Source organism: Thalia democratica, chromosome 4 (genome assembly GCF_965202585.1).
Source record: "Thalia democratica chromosome 4, ktThaDemo2.hap1.1, whole genome shotgun sequence".
Lineage (NCBI taxonomy): Eukaryota > Metazoa > Chordata > Thaliacea > Salpida > Salpidae > Thalia > Thalia democratica.
This window is the reverse complement of record NC_139168.1, coordinates 44086832-44105921: the sequence shown is the minus strand read 5'-3', so window position 1 is coordinate 44105921 and position 19090 is coordinate 44086832. Positions and strand designations below refer to the sequence as shown.

At 26.0% G+C, this 19090-nt stretch overlaps 1 protein-coding gene across 1 annotated transcript; it reads left to right on the top strand.

Moving 5' to 3' along the window:
• Positions 1 to 1208: 1208 nt before the first annotated feature.
• LOC145834650 (protein downstream neighbor of Son-like) lies at positions 1209 to 17240 on the top strand. Its single transcript, XM_082942133.1, has 12 exons — positions 1209 to 1409; positions 1550 to 1665; positions 4761 to 4875; positions 7874 to 7956; positions 8011 to 8095; positions 8473 to 8696; positions 9098 to 9206; positions 9772 to 9892; positions 10112 to 10167; positions 10887 to 11045; positions 11143 to 11286; positions 16808 to 17240. Exons 1-12 carry the CDS (start codon positions 1254 to 1256, stop codon positions 17111 to 17113), a joined length of 1674 nt encoding a protein of 557 aa, XP_082798259.1. The 5' UTR covers positions 1209 to 1253; the 3' UTR covers positions 17114 to 17240.
• The last annotated feature ends 1850 nt before the right edge of the window (positions 17241 to 19090 follow it).

Genomic DNA, 19090 nt, shown 5'->3' with positions numbered 1-19090 from the left:
GACTTAATTTTTTGAGGTACTGAAAAATTGAATCAATAATCTAATAAATAAACACCCATATTTATATAGAAAGAATCATTTTAGGTAATTTTTACTTAAGTTTACTAACTTATTTTAATACTTTTACAGATACTAAAAACATATTTGTTTATATTATTTTATACTGCTATGAATCAATAAATAGTATATTAAAAAAAGGTAATAATCTTAAGTACTATACAGGTTGCCACACACTTGGGATAACTCGGGTTAGTTTGAAATTTTTGAAAAAACTCAAGTCAACTCTGCCTTGTTTGATATATTTTTTGTAAAACTCTGGTTATTTTGGATATTTTCCTAAATCTCAGGCATGTCTTTTTTTCTTAAGAATTGTGTTTACCTTTTGTATTTAAAGATAAAAGTGTTTTTATTTATAGTTTTTTTTTTAACCCAAAAGTTGTTTTGCTCATAATTTAAAAGGTTTTTTATAAACTCAGGCTGACTCAGTTATAACTCAGACTACTTAATGGTCTCATAGACTTGCTTTTTGCCTCAAAAACTGGCAACCCTGATAATATCATAAAACATTAGCGATTGTGGCAATATGTGATGTCATCATAGGTGTAGCAGATATACAGTATAAATTATATTAATTATAATTATATTTTCGATTTTTATTTTTTACGTTATCTGTAGTTTCTACATAACAGCACAATTTTTATAGATTATGTAGATTATATGATTATATATTTCAAAAGTAGTTTAAATTTTGTGATGTATGAATTATATAATATATTGTCATCAGCTGTGTGTTGCCTTTATTATTTACATATAAAACTGCTGGTGTAGTATAAGAATGGTTTGCAACTTATACAAAAAGTCTTATGGTCATGGCAAGGGTTAAATCACTTTCTTACAAATTAATCTTATTTTGTAGACTTCAAACTAAGCTACAAGTTACTTTTACAGATTATTAATATTTAAACTAATTTTTCAGATATACTGTGAGAGTACAATAGGTTACTTATAGAACATGCAAACTAAAAAAGCAAAAAAGCACTGTTTCACTAAAAACATGTATCCTCCTACATTTTTCAAAGATAAATATTTATATCTAGAATTTCCAGGAATTTTCTTTGCAATATTTAGAAAAAAACCCTTGTTTATTTTATATACTAGATTTACATTTATTTTAAAAAATAAACTAAAAAAAGATATTTTTCAGTGCTTTAAATTTGATTATCAGAAGAAACACTGAACTTATAAAAAATATAATGTCAAATTCACCTTTTAAGAAGTCAGAATGGAAAAAACCAAAAGAAACATTAAAAAGGTTTAGAAAATGCAGATCAAAAAGTAAAAAAAATTCAAACCCTATACCTGCCAATCAATCAACACTTTCTTCATTTATCACAAAGAAAAATGTTAATGTGAGTTTTATGAATTTTTTTGAGTTTCAGTTTATTTTAGAATATGTACTGTGTATATGACTTGTTTTATAATATATGATATTTTATTTATATTTTCCTTTTTTAAAGACATATTATTAAATAAATGCTTGAATTTGCAGTCTGGATTTCGCTTATTTAAAAAGGAAAAAACGAATAATGAAAAGTCTCTCCTAGAAAGCTCAAAAGAAACTTGTATACTTATAGAACCAGAAAATCTTAAACCTGCGTGCCATAAGTAAGTTAAATTTAGTCTAATGTGCAAGTTTGAAGGAATAAAGTTAATGAAATTACCACAGGATATAGTATTGTGTGAGAAGGTGGAACATTTTCGATTAAAACATAAAAAAATTAATTTAAATGGTATATTTATCAGTAAAATTCAGTAACTTTCACAAAAACAATACAGAAAAACAAATAAATAAAGATTTGTATAATATTTATCTCAGCTAAATTACCTACTGGTTTCTTCATTTTTCTATTTTTAATATTAATTATTTTTTTTCCTACGCCTCCCCCTGACAGAATATTAATTTAATTTAATTTTTTTATAAAAATAGTTTTGTAAGTCTTAAGTTATTGACTTTTATATCAATCAAAAAAGTTAAAATTTGTTAAGGAGTTTTTATAATTTTATCTCTATTTGATGTTTTGTTTATGTTTATTTTTTGTAAAATATAAAGTTTTTATTTTCATTATTATCATTGTATGTCTTGTTTAAGTTGCTCAGGTTTTGATGCCTGAGTACAACATTGCACAATAAACAATATAATAGTAATAATGATAGTTAGGGTAGGTGCAAAAAAAAATTGTTATTTAAAAAAAAATAATATTAAAATTGAAAAACAAGCGTTTTCTATGAACAAACTTAAGTTTCCTTCAACAGGGAACCTACTACACTCTAACTTTGTTCCTTATATTTTAGAAACATATTTAAATAATTTCTTTGTTGTACTCTTTAAATATAGAAGTTGAAAAATACTTTTTTGAAAATTTTAATTCAAGAAGCTGTTAAGTTTAAAAAAAATTGTTGACCAAAACTTTTAAAATATTAATTTTAGTAACTAAGTTTTAATATTTTAAGTTAAATGCTATTAAAGAAACTATTAAATGTTAAATAATAAATGAATATTAAATGCTTTTAGGCCACATTTTTAGGAATGCCACATACTCAAGATATTTAGAAATTAAAACATTTTTAGGATGACTCAGGAAAACTCAGGATATTATGATTTTTTATATAAACTCAGGCAGACTCGAATATTTTTTAAAATTCTTTATAAAAACTCAGGATAATTTAAATTAGTTTTGAATATCTCAGAACACATTTTATTCTTGATCTTGGGTGTGATTTAGTTGATCTAGTTCTAATATTTTGTTATTTAATCACTAAATTAATTAATGACTAATTGAACTAACTTTTAAAGATTTTAAAAAGTTAAAATTATATTTTTAAGTATTTTAAAAAAATCGGATAACTCAGAAAAGTTTAAGGTCACTCAGGACAGTTATTTTCACTTGAAAGCTTAGCCTAATTTGAAATTGAAAAATAAAAAAACTGAAGTTTGCTTAGGCAAGTTTAACAACAAAATTTTAATATAATGATATAATACTACTATTAGTGCTTAGCATAACTTATTTTAAAAGAGTTGAGTTAAAAATATGATAATGTTTTAGAAATTAAATCACAACTTAACAAGTATAGCATTGTAGTACCAACCCTTGCCTTAATAGCTCAGGTAGAACTTTAAAATATGATGATAAAGTTTACAACAAGGTCAATGGTAAAATTTTTGACAAGAGTGTATAAATAGTGTAATGAGTATTTCTGCTTTTTTTTTGTAAATTTTTGTGTTATAAAATGTTAGTTATAATACATAAGTTATAGTATAAAAGTGTTATAAATTTAAGGGCATAGGGGGGTCCACCTTGATTTTTATAAGTTAATCTTATTTTATAGAGTTTTATCTGAGCTATTAGAAGTTTTTAACCGCTTGAAAAAATTCAAAGTATTTTTTGAGATATTAACAATCAAAATCGGTGACCTCAATAGGTTCCTAATGGAAAGCGCAAACTAAAAACGCAAAAAAAAACTATTTCACTAAAAATCTATCTCCTCCTTCATTTTTTAAGCAATCTTACTCAAATTTTCACAGAAAGTGTATTATTAAATTTTGAAAAGATTGAATGCAGGAATTTTTGAAATTTTGAAAAATAAAAATTTAATTAAAAAAAACCACCTATTTTTTTTTGTTTTTTTTATCAAAAATTTTTATTTTTCAATATTTTCAAAATTCCAACATTCAAAGTCTTTTAATCTATATAAGGAACATTTCCTGAAAGTTTGAGGTCTCTAGCTTAAAAAATGAAGGAGAAGATAGATTTTTAGTGATTTTTTAAATTTTTAAAAAAATTGAGGCCAAAAAATTTGCAGTCCATACGTTTGTATCGAAAACTTTTTATAAAAATTACAATATCTCAAAAGTTAAATAATATTTTTTAATTCTATAAAAACTGGCTTGTAGTTACTACTTTAAGCTTTCATATAAGATCCAATGTTATTTTTAGTAAAAAAAAATGTCGGACCCCCTATGCCCTTAAATATATTCTTACTGGTCTTAGTTTGTAAGCTTTTATGTTGGGTAAAAAGTTTTGTAAATATTAAAAAACTGAACCATTTTTGAAAGATAAAAACTATTTTTTTTAAAGTACTGCTTAAATTGTGTTTGTAGATATAATTTTCTTTCAAAATAGGTAAAGCCTTAGTAAAAAAGTTTATGTTTAAAAAATATGTTAGTTTTTGGTGTACTTTTCTTACTAAACATTTATTTAAATTTATAGACTAAATTATTTCGTTCAAATCACTTATTTTATATATTTATCTTCATGTTTGAAATTTTTATCATAGTAGGATACTGTGACATCTTTAAAATTTTGTACAAAAGCTAGATTAGGATACATAAAGTATGGTCAACGGCCTATTTTTAAGCTTAAAATCAACATGTGAAAAACAGAAAGATAATTGTTTTTAACAAATGAATTTAAATGTGACCTTAATTTAGTTTTCACTATTTTGAAGTGCTTAATAAATAACTGTTTCATTGTAATTTTTCTTTTGTTGAGTGTTTTTCTAATTTACCCATCTTGAAAATACTTTTTCAAACAAATTCTGTATGCAAAAGACTTTTTTGGTAAGTATAGCCTGCTGACAGTTTTCCATCCCCTGATTATTCTGTACACAAAGAAGTGTACGTGTTTAACTTTTAATGGTCTAATTAAGTTACATTGCATATACTTCAGATTTTAGAGATTTTATAATACCTTTTACTTCAGGTCAATATTTAATGAACATTCACTAAGTCAACCTGACTTAATAGACGAAACAGCTCGCAGTGCTACTCATTTTAATCCATTTTTAGAAGAAGATTCTATGAATAATGTATTATATGTGAGTAGGTTTTCTGTAGAAACACTTAAAATTTTTTACTAAGAAGCTGGTTAGCAAGGTATGGTACTTAAAGCAAAGTTGATAAATAAACTTTAAGTAATAGTCCCTTAAGTACGGTTTTTTGTATAAATTGTTGTTTATTAGTATACATGTTCAAAATTTAAAGTTAATCGTTTGCTAATAAACATCCTAGCCAAACAAGTTCACTGGAATATATTATAATAACAAAATTAAACAGTAATCTTTCTTTATTATTAAACTAACACGTGTTTCTGTGTGTTAACAAGTTAACACACTTCAATGGAGCTCTGTAAAATAATAAATACTGTAAGGAAAAAATAGAAGCTAAATAATATTTGAACTGAAGCTAATAAAATTTATTCTTATTTTTAATAAACACATGACATATATACACCTACTTTAACTTCTTTTCTTTCTTTACAGTATTTTATTTTACATAGCTCCGTTGAAGTTTTCAACTTGTTTACACACAGGAACATGTGATAGTCTACTAAAGAAAGAATACTGTTTAAATTTGTTTATTAGTATAGTTAGTTTGAATATATTTTATGTTTTTTTTTTTCGAAATAAAAGTTTTTAAATTTTACCAAGTTTTATGTTAATATTATCTATTAATTGTTTTAATTTTATTTTTTTTAGTTATTATTTTTTTACTAACAATGCACAGTGGGCTGGTAAGTGATAATTAACTTTTTTGGTAACTAGAAAATTAAACTGAGAACTTTACATTATTTAATAGAACTGGGCTTCTTCTTTTCAAAACTTTTTTTGTTTCTTTTCTGGTTTAAGCATCTAAGGAGCTAAGATAGATTAAAAGCGGCCAATTTTTGTTTATTTTATATTCATAACTTACCCTAAATATTTTTGAATTTTTTCAAAATTAAAGCTTGTAACAACTTCACTCACTAAAACATTTAAAATACTTATGTATATCTATTAAATTCTTCTGATATAGTATACTTTTTATTTAAAAATTATATAAGTTTTTAGAAAACCAAAAGTATTTGAACTTTTGTTTTATTTTTGAAATTGCTTATATTTAAACTGGGTGCACGACTATTCAATTCAGACAATTCAAATTCCAACAATTCAAATTCTTAAGAAAAACAGCCACAATTAAAAAAGTCATGTATATTTGTGAAATATGAAAAATACATATGTAGTTCATTTTAATATCTTCAAGCCATTTTTTCCTTTCCGTAAAACATTGAATATTTTTTGAGATATGGCTTAAATAAAGTAAAAAACATAGTTATTTTTAGTAATTTTAAAATATCTTAAAAAATATTTTAGAATTTGCAAGTAAGAAAAAAGTAGTTTGTAGATATTAATAAGGGTTACATACATTTTTTGAAATTTTTTTTAAATTTATATTTTTTATTTAGGTATAGTCTTTTAATTATTTTATTAAGAATTTGAATTGTCGGAATTTTAGTTGTCCGAATTTGAATTGTCATGTAACCATTTAAACTTAGGGTTGATTTTAGGGTAATTTTAGGCAAGACTGAGCGTCATCTAACTCAAATTGCCTTTAAGAAACCTTCTTTTTATTTTTAAGCTAGAGCTCATATAGTAAAGAAGCTAAAAAAGATTCAGCAACTTTAATTCTTAGGCTTAAAAAACTTTTTAATATATACTATGACTATATCATACTTAAGAAAACTGATAAAAAGTTTAGTAATAGATAATTAATTCAGGCATTTTTTTACAAAAGTTTCGAAGGGTTTTTAATGGTTTTTATGTTTAGTAAAAGTAAAATTCGTTTCATATGCACTTACAGAACTTCTGAAATATTTTAAATAAAAATGAAACATTATCAGTTTTGAAAACAAGAAATCAAATTCTATCTGTATAAAGCGTGGTTTCATTTTCTGTTCACCAAAATAATTTATCTGTGTGTAATTTTTCAAAAGTAAGATTCCCTTTTCATCCCACTGTGCAATAATTATTTTAAGAGTTTTAAAGTGATTAGTTTTTCTAAAGTAATCTAACCAGTTTTAAATTTAATCATGAAATTTATGTTTTTTTTTGACACTATACTTTGCTGACACATACAACGTTTAGTTAGAACTGTATTAAGACATCAACATCAAATACTTGTAATCAAGTAAAATTTAACAATTATACAATTAATTCAATAGTTTTAATCGTGTCTGTCTATTGTAATGAAACTATGTTTTTCAACACTATGATTTCAATTTTTAATTTAAAAACTATTTATTTTATCTGTTTTGCATACTATTTAAAAAAAAGAAAATAGGAAGTTTGAAAAGTTTTTGTCTAGTTTCGATTTGAAAAATGTGAAAGTGACTGTTCTTTTTCAGTAAAATTTTGATTGTTTTGTAGTTTATGGGGCACAAATTATAGTGCAAAATGTTCCCCATAATAAAATCTAGTGAAAAATTTTCATCACATAAAGTTTTGCACTATATTTTATCATTGGGAACATTTTGCACTATAATTTAGAAGTGGAGAAAAAACTGCACTAGCTTAAATAATAAAATTTTAAAAATGTATATGTCATGAGTTCATCAAGTGTTTTTAAGTTTAAATATTTAAAGAATTTTAAAGGTGTTTTCACATTTTTATGTAGTTTTATAAAAGTTATTTATAGATTGTGTATGCTATGATAAAGTTAATTCAACATTACAAATATTTATTTTAATTGTTTTTTAAAAACAAACTTTCTAACTAAGTGAAATAAATTTTGCACACTTTATAACTGTTTTACTACTTACTATATGTTTTAGTATTTAAAAAAAACAATAATCAAAGATCTACAAGGAGAAAAAATACAGTTAAATTAAAAAAAATATTTTTTCTATATTTTATGACGTAAACAGTTTTTTGCGTAATAAAATTTAGAAAAAAATAAGTTCTATATTGTCTTTTTTACTAAAGTTTTTTGTAAATATCCTAGGTTCATGTGTATGGAAAGTTTTTTGATTATTCAATTAAACTTATTATATACTTTTAGAACTTGAAACCAAAAAATCAAGTAGTTGAACGTGATTTTCATAGCGATCTTCCTACAGACTGGAGTATAAAAATAAAAGCCAGGTCAGTAATCTATTTTACATTTATCTTTTGAAATCCTACAAAAATTTATTGCAGGTTTTGCTCACTCGCCTCATTTCAATGGTGCCAAAAACTAGAAGAAGAATACGATGAAGCCATATCTCACACTTACGGAAAAATGGTTTTAGTTTATAATCTTTTCAGGGTTAAAGCCTTTAGTTGGTTTAGAATAAACTGTTTTATTTTAATGTTTCGTAAGGTATGTTTTGAGATTTAATTATAACTTAATAAGTTTTTTAGAAACTTATATATCACTTTTGTTTAAGTACCACAGAATATTTTTTTTCATTATGCGATTATTTCAATAAATAATTATATTTATTATTCCTTAATCCAGCTAACGAAGTAATAGTCTATGTTTTAAATTTTAGCTTAATGTTTTGAAATGTAGATGTTAACAACTACATAAAAATTACTTTATAACCTGCTTTTTCAGAAATTGTATTCTACTTCACGTCCATATTTTGTCCATACTTATACAGATGTTTTAAATTTTAGAGCTGTGAGCAGGCAATTTCAAGTTCACCACACGACCTATTCAGTAGTGATTTATCAGAAAGTGTGAGCAATCGAGTAAAGCTTGCTAGTAAACTTGTGTACTACGAGTTTCCAATCATTGAAGGCAGATCTTTGTTTCCGAGACATGCTTGTGACGTCACAACGAGATCTGGGTGGACTTACAAACCGAAAACTGAAACCAAGCTTCATTATTATGAATGGTGGTAAGTTTAAAAAAAAATCATATTGTTAATATAATGCTATAATATTCTTAGTATCCCAGTGAAACAACTTGAAAAAAATTATATAGGCTGTATTTTGCTATTTATTTGACAGCTTCTATTTAAAAAGGTTTTACTGTATGGAAAAACTAAACTAAAGGATATGTTTTTTAAATAAAAAGTTATAAGCTGTATATACAAGTTAATGTTTTAAATTTTAAATTATTAATTTTCTTTTTTGGGGTAGTATAATTTACAAATGCTAAATATATTTTCTAAAATTTAATTTTAGTTTACTAAGTTTTCAATTTTTGCTCAAATACATAACTTGATAATTTATGTATTTTTGTCAAAAGTTTGTTGGATTTATAATATTAATCATATGCAGAAAAAAATTTAACTAGGCAAAAGTCGTTTATGTCAGCTTACAAATCTTTCGTTAAGAAACGTTTACCTTTTTTCTACGTCTGTTCACAAGACTATACAGCTCTTTGGAGAAATTCTGAAAATGAGGTTTCATATGTTTTAGTTTTGGTTTTTTAAGATACTTTTGAACAATTACTTGTTTATCAAAATTGAAATAAGTATTTATCAGCATGGCTTGTACACTTTCTATTGTTCAATGCTTGAATAGTTTAAGTCCGCGGTTCTTAACCTTTTTTCATGTTTTACCCCTTTTTGGAAGGTAATTACCAAATATACCTCCAATCTACAAAAAAGTATTTAATTGTGAGGAAAAAAAACTAGGTTTTTTGAACTTTAAGCTTATTAATTAGAAAAAATGTAAGTTTAAAAAGTTTATTTAACTTCAAAAAAATTGCAGTCAAATATTGACTTATAAATTGAAAAGCGATTAATAAACATTAGTTTACAAAACTTGTAATAAAGAAAGTTCACCCCGTAAAACAAAGGAATTTACCCCCTGGGCCAAATTTACCCCAGGTTAAGAATCGCTGGTTTAAGTTAAGATACTACAAGTTTTTATGACTTTGTTTACTTTTATGTTTGTTTACATTATTTACTATAATATAAAATAGTATTGATGTTTATTATTATAAATTGTTGTGAAAATTAATAGCAAGAGTGCTTGGTCACTCCCGTTTCTGAAGGTTTCAAAACGCTGTTGATGAGTGAAGGTGCTGAGATAATGAATCCTAATGATGTAAATTTGACTCCTGAACAACTTGTTTCTAATTCTGGTAAACTTTATTTAAGTCTTTTCTAAATTTATGATGTTATTTTATGATAACATTAGTAAAAAAGTTGTCGTATGAAGAAAAAAAAACTTACAAGACTTAAAAAATATTTCGCTAACACTTAAATATTTTTAATTTTACTTTTTTCGAAAACTAAAATAAAATTAAATCCTGTTGCAAATAAAATTATAAACTTTATTAAAAATAATTATTTTTTATTAGAGCCTCTTCCGAAGCTGAATGCAGAAAGTGATGAAGATGAAATTGAAGTCGACCAAGTTTGTTTGCACTTCTAATAGTTATTTTAACTTCTTTTGGCTTCAAATTATTAAAGTAAATGATATTGTAATAGCATATAGGGTTATTTTTTTTTAGATAAATGTATTTAAATGGTTATAAAATGTGAAGCTGCGAAAGTATCAGAAAAGAATTAAAAAATCAATTAAAAATTGGATATAAAGTATTTATATTACAGAAAAAATGTTGTTATTTTGGATTTACGAGTAGTTGCAGTTTAAGTTCATAAAAAAATTACTTAATTTTGTTCATTAAAATGATAATTGATATTTTGTTTTGTATTATTATGCATTTTTTCTACAAGTTATAGTTTTGAGTTAAATTTATATTATTTAAATGTCTGTTAAATAAATAATGATTTTAAACCAACTTTTTATATTTCTTGTTCTTACAGTCTTAGTTTATTAATTCATTATGGCTTTAGGTAAAATATGTAAAATTGTTAAAGATTAGATCCAATTTGTCTGAGACGCCTAAAACAGATTAACTACGAAGAAGTAAAATGTTCCATTGTCTAAGTAAGAATCTTTTAAATAAGGCTGTCCCTAACTTTGGGACAATATTGGTTTGTATCCTGTACAGTTTATGTTTTATTTATGGTTGTTAATAAGCAACGCTACTATAATCTTTAATCATTTGGTTGTAACCATAATTATAAAAAAAACTACTTGTGTGCTTGTATTTATATTCAAACTTATAGGAAGAAGACGCACAATTTTGGAAGTCTATCATATGTGAAGTGAGTAAAGATCGGAACGATACAATGCGTCAAGACTCCAGAAGCAGTTCGAATGGTAATAGTAAAAACAAAATGGTGAAATCATCAACTGTCCTTGTGAGAGGAAAAAAAAACTTGAGAGTAAGTTCAACACCTTAGTTTTTATATAGAATTCAGATAAAAAAGTACGTTTTATGTACAATATAATTTTCAAAACTAATGATGTGCTTAATTGCAGCTACTTCACAATTTTCTGTTGAACAGCAAGTGTAGTATTACTGTAGCCGGTCCACAGCAAAATCTACCGCCTACCATTCTGTCTCCATTGCCGTTTCAGGGGGGTTCAATACAATTTCTTCGAGTCAAAACTGGAGCCATGAGGGTAATTAATCTGAATTTTTAAAATATATTTTAGAGTAGTCACACACTCAAGCTTACCCAAGATGATTTGAATCTTTTAAAATTTATTTACGAACTCAGGCTAAGTTTTTGTTATTTATTAAATGAGATTAAGCTTATTTTATAACTAATGTTATGCTATACATTTGTTATATATATGTATTTTCTAATTGTAGTTTTGATTTAAGTTATTGAATACATTTTTTGTAATACAAATTTAACGTTTTATTATTACAGTTGTGAAATGAGGTTTGCGATTTTAAAATAAATATTCTAGATAAAAAAAATTGTTACTAAGTTATTTGAGCCAATTATAAATATATTGTTTGTTAGCTTTATTTTTCGTATGTACAATTAAATGTATGATATAATTATTACATATGTATTTAAATGTCTCTTTAATAAAAGTTATAGTTGTTTATAATTCCTTTTTTGAATTTGAGTACTGTTTTATAAAACACTTAAAGAATAATGTTTACTCCCAATTCTTTAAAAGCGTTAAAAAAAAGTTCAATATTTTTACTTTTTGCGAATGTTAATCTTACAGAATTTAATTTAAAACTATATAAAAAACTTAGTTATTGGTAAATTTGGTGGAGGCACAAAATTTAAATAAAAATTAGTTTTGTTAACTCAAGCTAATTTTGGTCGTAACTCAAATTATTTTTGTCTTGTTAATTGGAAACCGTTTAAAAGTAGTGATGTACCGGACCCACAATTTCGGGTCCGGCCGGACCCGGATCCGGACTTTTTTTTCAAATTAGAATCCGGCCGGAACCGGATCCGGACTTTTTTTTCAAATTAGAGTCCGGCCGGAACCGGATCCGGACTTTTTTTCCAAATTAGAATCCGGCCGGATCCGGATATCAGACAAAAATGGCAATATCCGGCCGGACCCGGATAGTGAGTTCGGTACATTACTAGCATAAACTAGCCTGAGTCAGAATGAGGTTTTTCAAAACTGAAAAAATGAAAAAAAAAAAAAAAAAACTTTAATCTAATAATAAGTAGAACACCAAGCCACAAGGTTTACAAATTTAGGTGTTATTTACAATTAAAAATCTGAAATCAAGTTCTTGAACAAAGTACACTAGAAAATTACAAAATATTGAAAACTGGATCAGCTCAAGCTCATTCAAAATCTAAAAAAAAACTAGCCTGAGTTTTTATAAAAAACTAAACTAGCCTGAGGCAGTCCAAGATTTTCTAAAATTCCCAAAAATTTTCAAACTAGCAGGGTTGCCACTGTTTAAGTCAATAAAACTAGCTAGAGTGAGTATAAACAAGTCTGAGTCAGAATGAGGATTTTAAAAACTTAAAAAATTACTTTAATCTAATAATCAGTAGAACAGCTAGCAAAGGTTGACAATTTGGTAGTAAAGTTGTGGACTAATTGTGGTACACTTAACTTATTCGTACTACCCATCATAATTAAATCCTACCTTATTTAATTAATATCTAACAAATACTGAATTCTAACTGAGACTACTTTCTATAATCAGACACGACAGTTTTGAGTGATGAATCTTTTATATAAAACACAACAAAAAATACTAGCATATACTAAACTATTTATTACTTTGGTAACACTTTAAAAACTGGAAGCTATTTAAATCTATATCAAAAGACTTAAAACAAAAAAATAAAAATTAAATAAAACTTTTAGTAAACATGAAACTGTAAAACTTTTAATAAAATATTAAACTACAAACCTGTCTTTAATATTTAAACAATTAAACACCTGTTGAAATATTCACTTTTAAAACAAAACACTACTTACAATAAGCATTCACAAAAACGTTCAAGACATTTTGTTGCTTCACGCTACACACCAAACTAACTAACTGCTTACATATAAACTGCCTGTCATGGTTTGATGTTTTGTTGCATCAGTATTTAGTTTGAAACATTTCGTCATATGATTCTCATTGGCTCGTACATTCAACCGTATTAACTCTAAATATTCTCTGAGCTCAACTTTAAACAATAAATAATGCAAGTATCCATTCCAATGGTTTCAATTTTACAACATATATAAAGAGTTGCATTTCATGAAATGTTTATTTCATAGTTTAAATGTAAACAAATGTAAATTAGTCACGTGTACAAAATGAGCCAATCACGGTAGGTGTTTAATTTTAACTACGAAAATGACTCTTATTAATTTACACAGGGTTTGTTTTTAAAAAAATACTTTTCAGTATGCTCTTTTTTACTAACTAGGTCCGGGTCCGGCCGGATTTCTGTTAGAATCCGGCCGGACCCGGATCCGGACTTTTTTTTCAAATTAGAATCCGGCCGGAACCGGACCCGGACTTTTTTTTCAAATTAGAATCCGGCCGGAACCGGATCCGGACTTTTTTTTAAATTAGAATCCGGCCGGATCCGGATATCAGACAAAAATGGCAATATCCGGCCGGACCCGGATAGTGAGTCCGGTACATCACTAGTTTTAATATACTTTACAACTTTTTTGCAGATTTAATTTAAAAGCTTTTTTAAGTATTATGAGTAAAGTACAGTTTAAAACCTTGTTTAAAAAAAGTTGGCTTAACCATGAATACTTCAAAGATTGGTTACTTGAGGATGTAGACAAAGAGAAGTTTAAATGTAAGTGGTGTGGTGATGATACACCAATGGCCTTATCCAACATGGGTATAAGGGGATTGAAATCGCACAGTATGTCGAAAAAACATCTTAAATTGAAAGCCTCTAAGCGTAAAAATAATGCAATTACTTCTTACTTTGGTGGGGCTAATAGTTCAACTAGTATATCAGCTGCAACTTCTTCAACAGCTGCTGAAATTTATTGGGCTCTCAAGTGTACCAAAATAAACTGGTCAGGAAACTCTTGCGATAATAATAACACTTTATTCACAACCATGTTTCCTGATAGTGAAATTGCAAAAAAGTTCTGCTTGAATAGAACCAAATATTCATATATAACAAACTTTGGTATAGCCCCTTTTTTTAAAGATGTCTTAAAAAAAAACAGTTTTGTGCTCGTCTTTTTATTCCATTTAATTTGATGAGTGTTTCAATAAAGTCTTGCAAAAAACTCAACTAGATTTGGTGGTGAGATGCATGAAGAAAAAAAAAGTACACTGTCAATATTTTACTTCAGCATTTTTAGGTCACTGTACTGCAGATAATTTAAAAAAAGCCCTATTGACCGAAATTCAAGAGTTAAACCTAAAAAAATTTGATCCAAATTTCAATGGATGGACCAAATGTGAACGTTGCTCTTGCAAAAAAAGTTGACTTTGATAGAGAGGCTTCAGGTCTACCTCAACTTATTAACACAGGGTCCTACAGCTTGCACATTATTTATGGTGCATTCAAGTCCGGTGTTGAAGCTACACCTTGGAAAATAAAAATGCAAAAGCATACACATACAACCTTCCTTTTATTATTAAAGAAGAAAAATGAGAATGAGGTATTAATAATTTGTGTTAGAAGAGAAATTTTTTTTTTAAGATTTGAAAAATACTCAGGGAAACTCAGGGAAATTTAAGGTTACTCAGGGAAATTTTTGGTCACTCAGGGAAGATTTTTTGGCTCAAAGAGTGGCAACCCTGCATATTGAACAAGTACCCTACTTGAACAAGCAGATTTTGTAAGCTTTTTTGTATTGATGATCTGTAGCAAAACACTTCCACAGTGAAACTATATACACAAAAGTTTAAATGCAAGTGGTGTTCATGTACTATGTCACTGTCAAATATGGGAAAAAAAGCACTCACTGTACATATGAATGGTGCTGGACATACAAATAAAAGGCCAGGATTCACCAAATCCAATAATTTTTCTATAATGCTGGATCAAGTTCCAGTGGGGTAAGTGTTGAGAGCAGCGGCAGAGTAGCAAGTTGTGAGAGCAGTGGTGTAAACCCATCAATAGGTTTGGTAAGTAAGTCACAAACCACAACCGCTGAAATTTTATGGGCATTACACACTGTCAAGCACAATTACTCAGCCAGTTCGTGTTACAAACTGGCAGAGCTGAACAAAAAATGTTTCCTGACAGTGCAATAGCACAGTCATGTCAGATGGCCCAAACAAAATTATCATATATGATAAATTTTGGCCTTGGACCACATTTCGAAAACATCTTGCTGGAATAGTAATGGACAAAATGTGTTTATAAGGTAATAATACAAGTATTTTGTTGATAGAGCTGTTTATTGCAAATACATCAATCATACACAGATGGTTTAAGTGATGTAATGGAAGTTTGATGGTTGTATTCAGCAAAAAAAACTGTTGTTTTAACCTGTATTAAAATTAGATTGCAAGCTTTATATAGTTTCAAGTGTTAGATAGTGTATTTTAGAATAAGTTTAAATTAAGAGTTTGATTTTGAAAAGTCAGGAAAATTATGATAAAAAGTCAGGAAATTTTTCTCAGCTTGATCTGTGGCAACCATGTATAGTTAATCTAAACAGAACAGTTATAATAAATAAATTGTGACTTTAAATACAACATTATACTGAAACTTAATCAGCATTTGTTGTGAACATGTTTGTTTGGCAATATTTATGGGAATTACAGTACGTAGTTACGATAGTACAATTATGGTAAAAACTCTTACAAATCTATAAAAAGAGCCATTTGTATCTGATAGTTCGATTTTACCTGACTAGTATTGTTTTAGTTTAGGAAAATTAAAAAAAAAGCGTTTATATATAAAATTAGTAACCTTTATTAAAAGATATGTTTAAAGTCTTTTAATTCTATGACATGTTATTATTAAAAAGTAATGATTAAGTGTCTTATAATTTAAAAAGCTAAAAGATTTAGAACTTGTATAGATGAAATACTACTGATTGAGTATGTGCTATTTATGATTTAAAATATTTAGTGAGAATTTTTTCAAACTACATTATGTTTTACTTTTATTAAAACTTTTTTTTATTAAAGTTATAAGGCTTATAATGACAAAATAATAAATTTACACATTTTTAGAAGAATCAATGTTTCTAAATTATTTAAAAAATGATTTTAATGTTTTGTCGTAAAACAACTATGTTATTCAGATAACTATAAATACAACTTTCAATAACAAATTACAAAACATACTTGGATAGAAAAAAAAAGTTTATTGTTTTTGAAGTTTTAAATTAGGCTACAGTAAAGCTGTTTGAATAAAGTGTAATTATTCCATATTTTTATCTTTAAGCTTGGAATCGGTATTTTTTGAATCATTAAAAACCTTTAAGCAAAATTGTCAAGTATTGTTCTTAATGTTTGTCTAGTTTAATTAGCAAATTACTTTTTGTCAAAGTTACATATTGGCATCTCGTTTAGTGTTTTTATATATAAAATAAATATAATAAGTTAAATAAGTATAAACTGCATCCCTGCAACATTATAATGTAATTTTAAAAATCGAATTATAAAATAAATAAGAAGCTTTATTAAACTTTGTAAAAATTTGTTAATGAAGTTGCTTCAGTACTTGCAGCAAAGTTTTTATTTAATTTAGTTAATTATTTATTTAATTAGGTTGGTGCTAAAGAAGATGACTCACTGATTCGAATGAGCCAAAGCAGCCAATCACAGCATCAAAACAGCCAGCAACAGTGGGGATTGGATGTGACCGGTCCAATATTACCCAATCACCTGCAAGCTATCATTGAAATTTTTAATGAAACGCAAAAAGGCAACTATTCTTTGGCCATGGCAGCCTACAAATACATGGGTAGCTTCAATAATGTTAAACTTACAGAACAGCGTAGCGACATTTCTAAATGCACTAAACTTCACAGAAAAATTGAGGTCCAAGACTCAATGTACCATTATTCTTCTTAATTTTGAACTATTCTTAATTACTTATATTTATTATCTCTTGTAATCATTGCAAGTTGATCATAGTTCAAGGTAAATAGTTTTTTTTTAATTTAACTAAAGTTTTAAAAACAAATTTTTGTTATCAAGAACGCAAAATTAAACATACATGATTTCTTAGTTATTGTTAGATTTATTATTATTGTGGACAAAGAAAATTTTATTATAAAACTTAAATTATTTACATAGTTATATAAATTATTTGTATTTGAAATCGTTGTATAGATAAGTTTTTTTATTTCTAAACTTAGCTAAATGTAAAAGAAAAACGATTTTTACTAATTTAAACAAAAAAAAACAGTAGCATAGTTTTTAGGGGCCAAAACAAAATAAGTTTTGAAAAATATTAAAAACTTTTTATATATATACTTTAATGCTGATAAAAATCACTCAAGTATTCAAAGATCAGGCTCGAGTTTTGACTAAATTAAGCAAGTATACTTGTAAAACATTATGCAGCATTGTAATTTTACTAAATATTTTTTTCATAACATAACTTTAAAAATATATTTAATGAGGTTTCTTACTTTTAAACTTTCTTAGGCTATTTATTTCTTTTTTGCAAGATTTTTTTAAAGTTGATTCTACAATAAAAAAATTTAATACTCATTGATTATTTGGTGTTTTGAAATGAAAAATATGGTTTCTAAATTACAGTTGTCTACTTTGCTTTTCTTAGAAGCTTGGATAAAAAAATGTATAAAAACAAATGCAAATTTTTATTGTCTACATTTATTTATTTATTTTTAAATAAACTTCTACAATTTTATGAGAACTTAACATTAAATATTAAAAAAAATTAAATTAGCTATCCGAACTAATATAATTAAACCTTTATAGCTTAATATAACCTAGTTTTTTGCTTAAACAAACAACGATCATGTATTTGACCATTAAATTTTAAATATTCTAAATAGTAACTTTAAATTGTTATTAAATACGAAAAATTCGTGTATAGGGCTTTTATGTTGTAAAAAACAACTTCGTTTCATTTTAATTAAAATATATAGATGAAAGTTTAAATTAAACAAAAAACAATCATTATTATTTTTTTTTTCTTGTTATTTGTCTCTGTGCACTTTAAGTTATATTTTCAAAATAAGTTATTGAATTGTATTAGACTTAGTCTTTGTAGGTTAGTACATTAATTGTTGTTTTTACTTAAACGTTTAATTCTGTTTCTAAGTTATTAAAAAATAAAGCAAGTGAACTAAGGCATTATAAAATTTAATGCTTTTATAAGATGATAAAAGTTTTTGTAATCTTTTCAATAACTATAATATTTGTGAACTATATAACAAATTGTTTTAAATATATTGTATTGGTTACATCTTTTTTTTGTAATAAGTTTTTAACTTATAAACAAAACTATATAAAATTTAAGGTGGTTTAGTTAAATAGAATTCGAAAAAAAGCGTAATTTTTTTTTACATTTTGAGTAACTGTTTTGAAATTTTAATAAACATAACACATAAAATCAGCAAAAGCTAACTTTTACATTTTCTTTAACTTTCCATCATTTCTAACAATCAATACGATAATTATTCTTTGTATACAGGGCTTCCTGAATTTGTGACTACATAGCCCACTTTTCAGGTTAAAAAGTAATTCTAGTTTTACGTCTTTCAGCTGATTTTTTACTATATCTTTTCCAATAACTTTAAATTAATTAATATAAAATTACAACATTAAAATACTGTTTAAAAATTATTTAATATTAGCTAACTGCCAGGATACAACTTTTCTAATTATCATAAAGTATATGAGCGATAGAACTAAACAAAGTTATTTCAGCTGAACAACTGTACTAATAATGACTTACAGTTTATACAGAGTTGCCAAAAAACCTGGAATCCTTAAAAACCTAGAAATTGTTGATTTAGGCAAAACTAATCAGAAATTTTGAAAAAAAAACCGAAATTTTTGACAAAAATAAAAAGT

Excerpts from the sequence above, each read along its gene's own strand:
- LOC145834650 (XM_082942133.1), top strand. The coding sequence starts at position 1,254 with ATGTCAAATTCACCTTTTAAGAAGTCAGAATGGAAAAAACCAAAAGAA. Across the intron at positions 9,207-9,771 it reads GGAGAAATTCTGAAAATGAG|CAAGAGTGCTTGGTCACTCC; the intron begins GTTTCATATGTT and ends GAAAATTAATAG. Across the intron at positions 11,287-16,807 it reads TCAAAACTGGAGCCATGAGG|GTTGGTGCTAAAGAAGATGA; the intron begins GTAATTAATCTG and ends TTATTTAATTAG.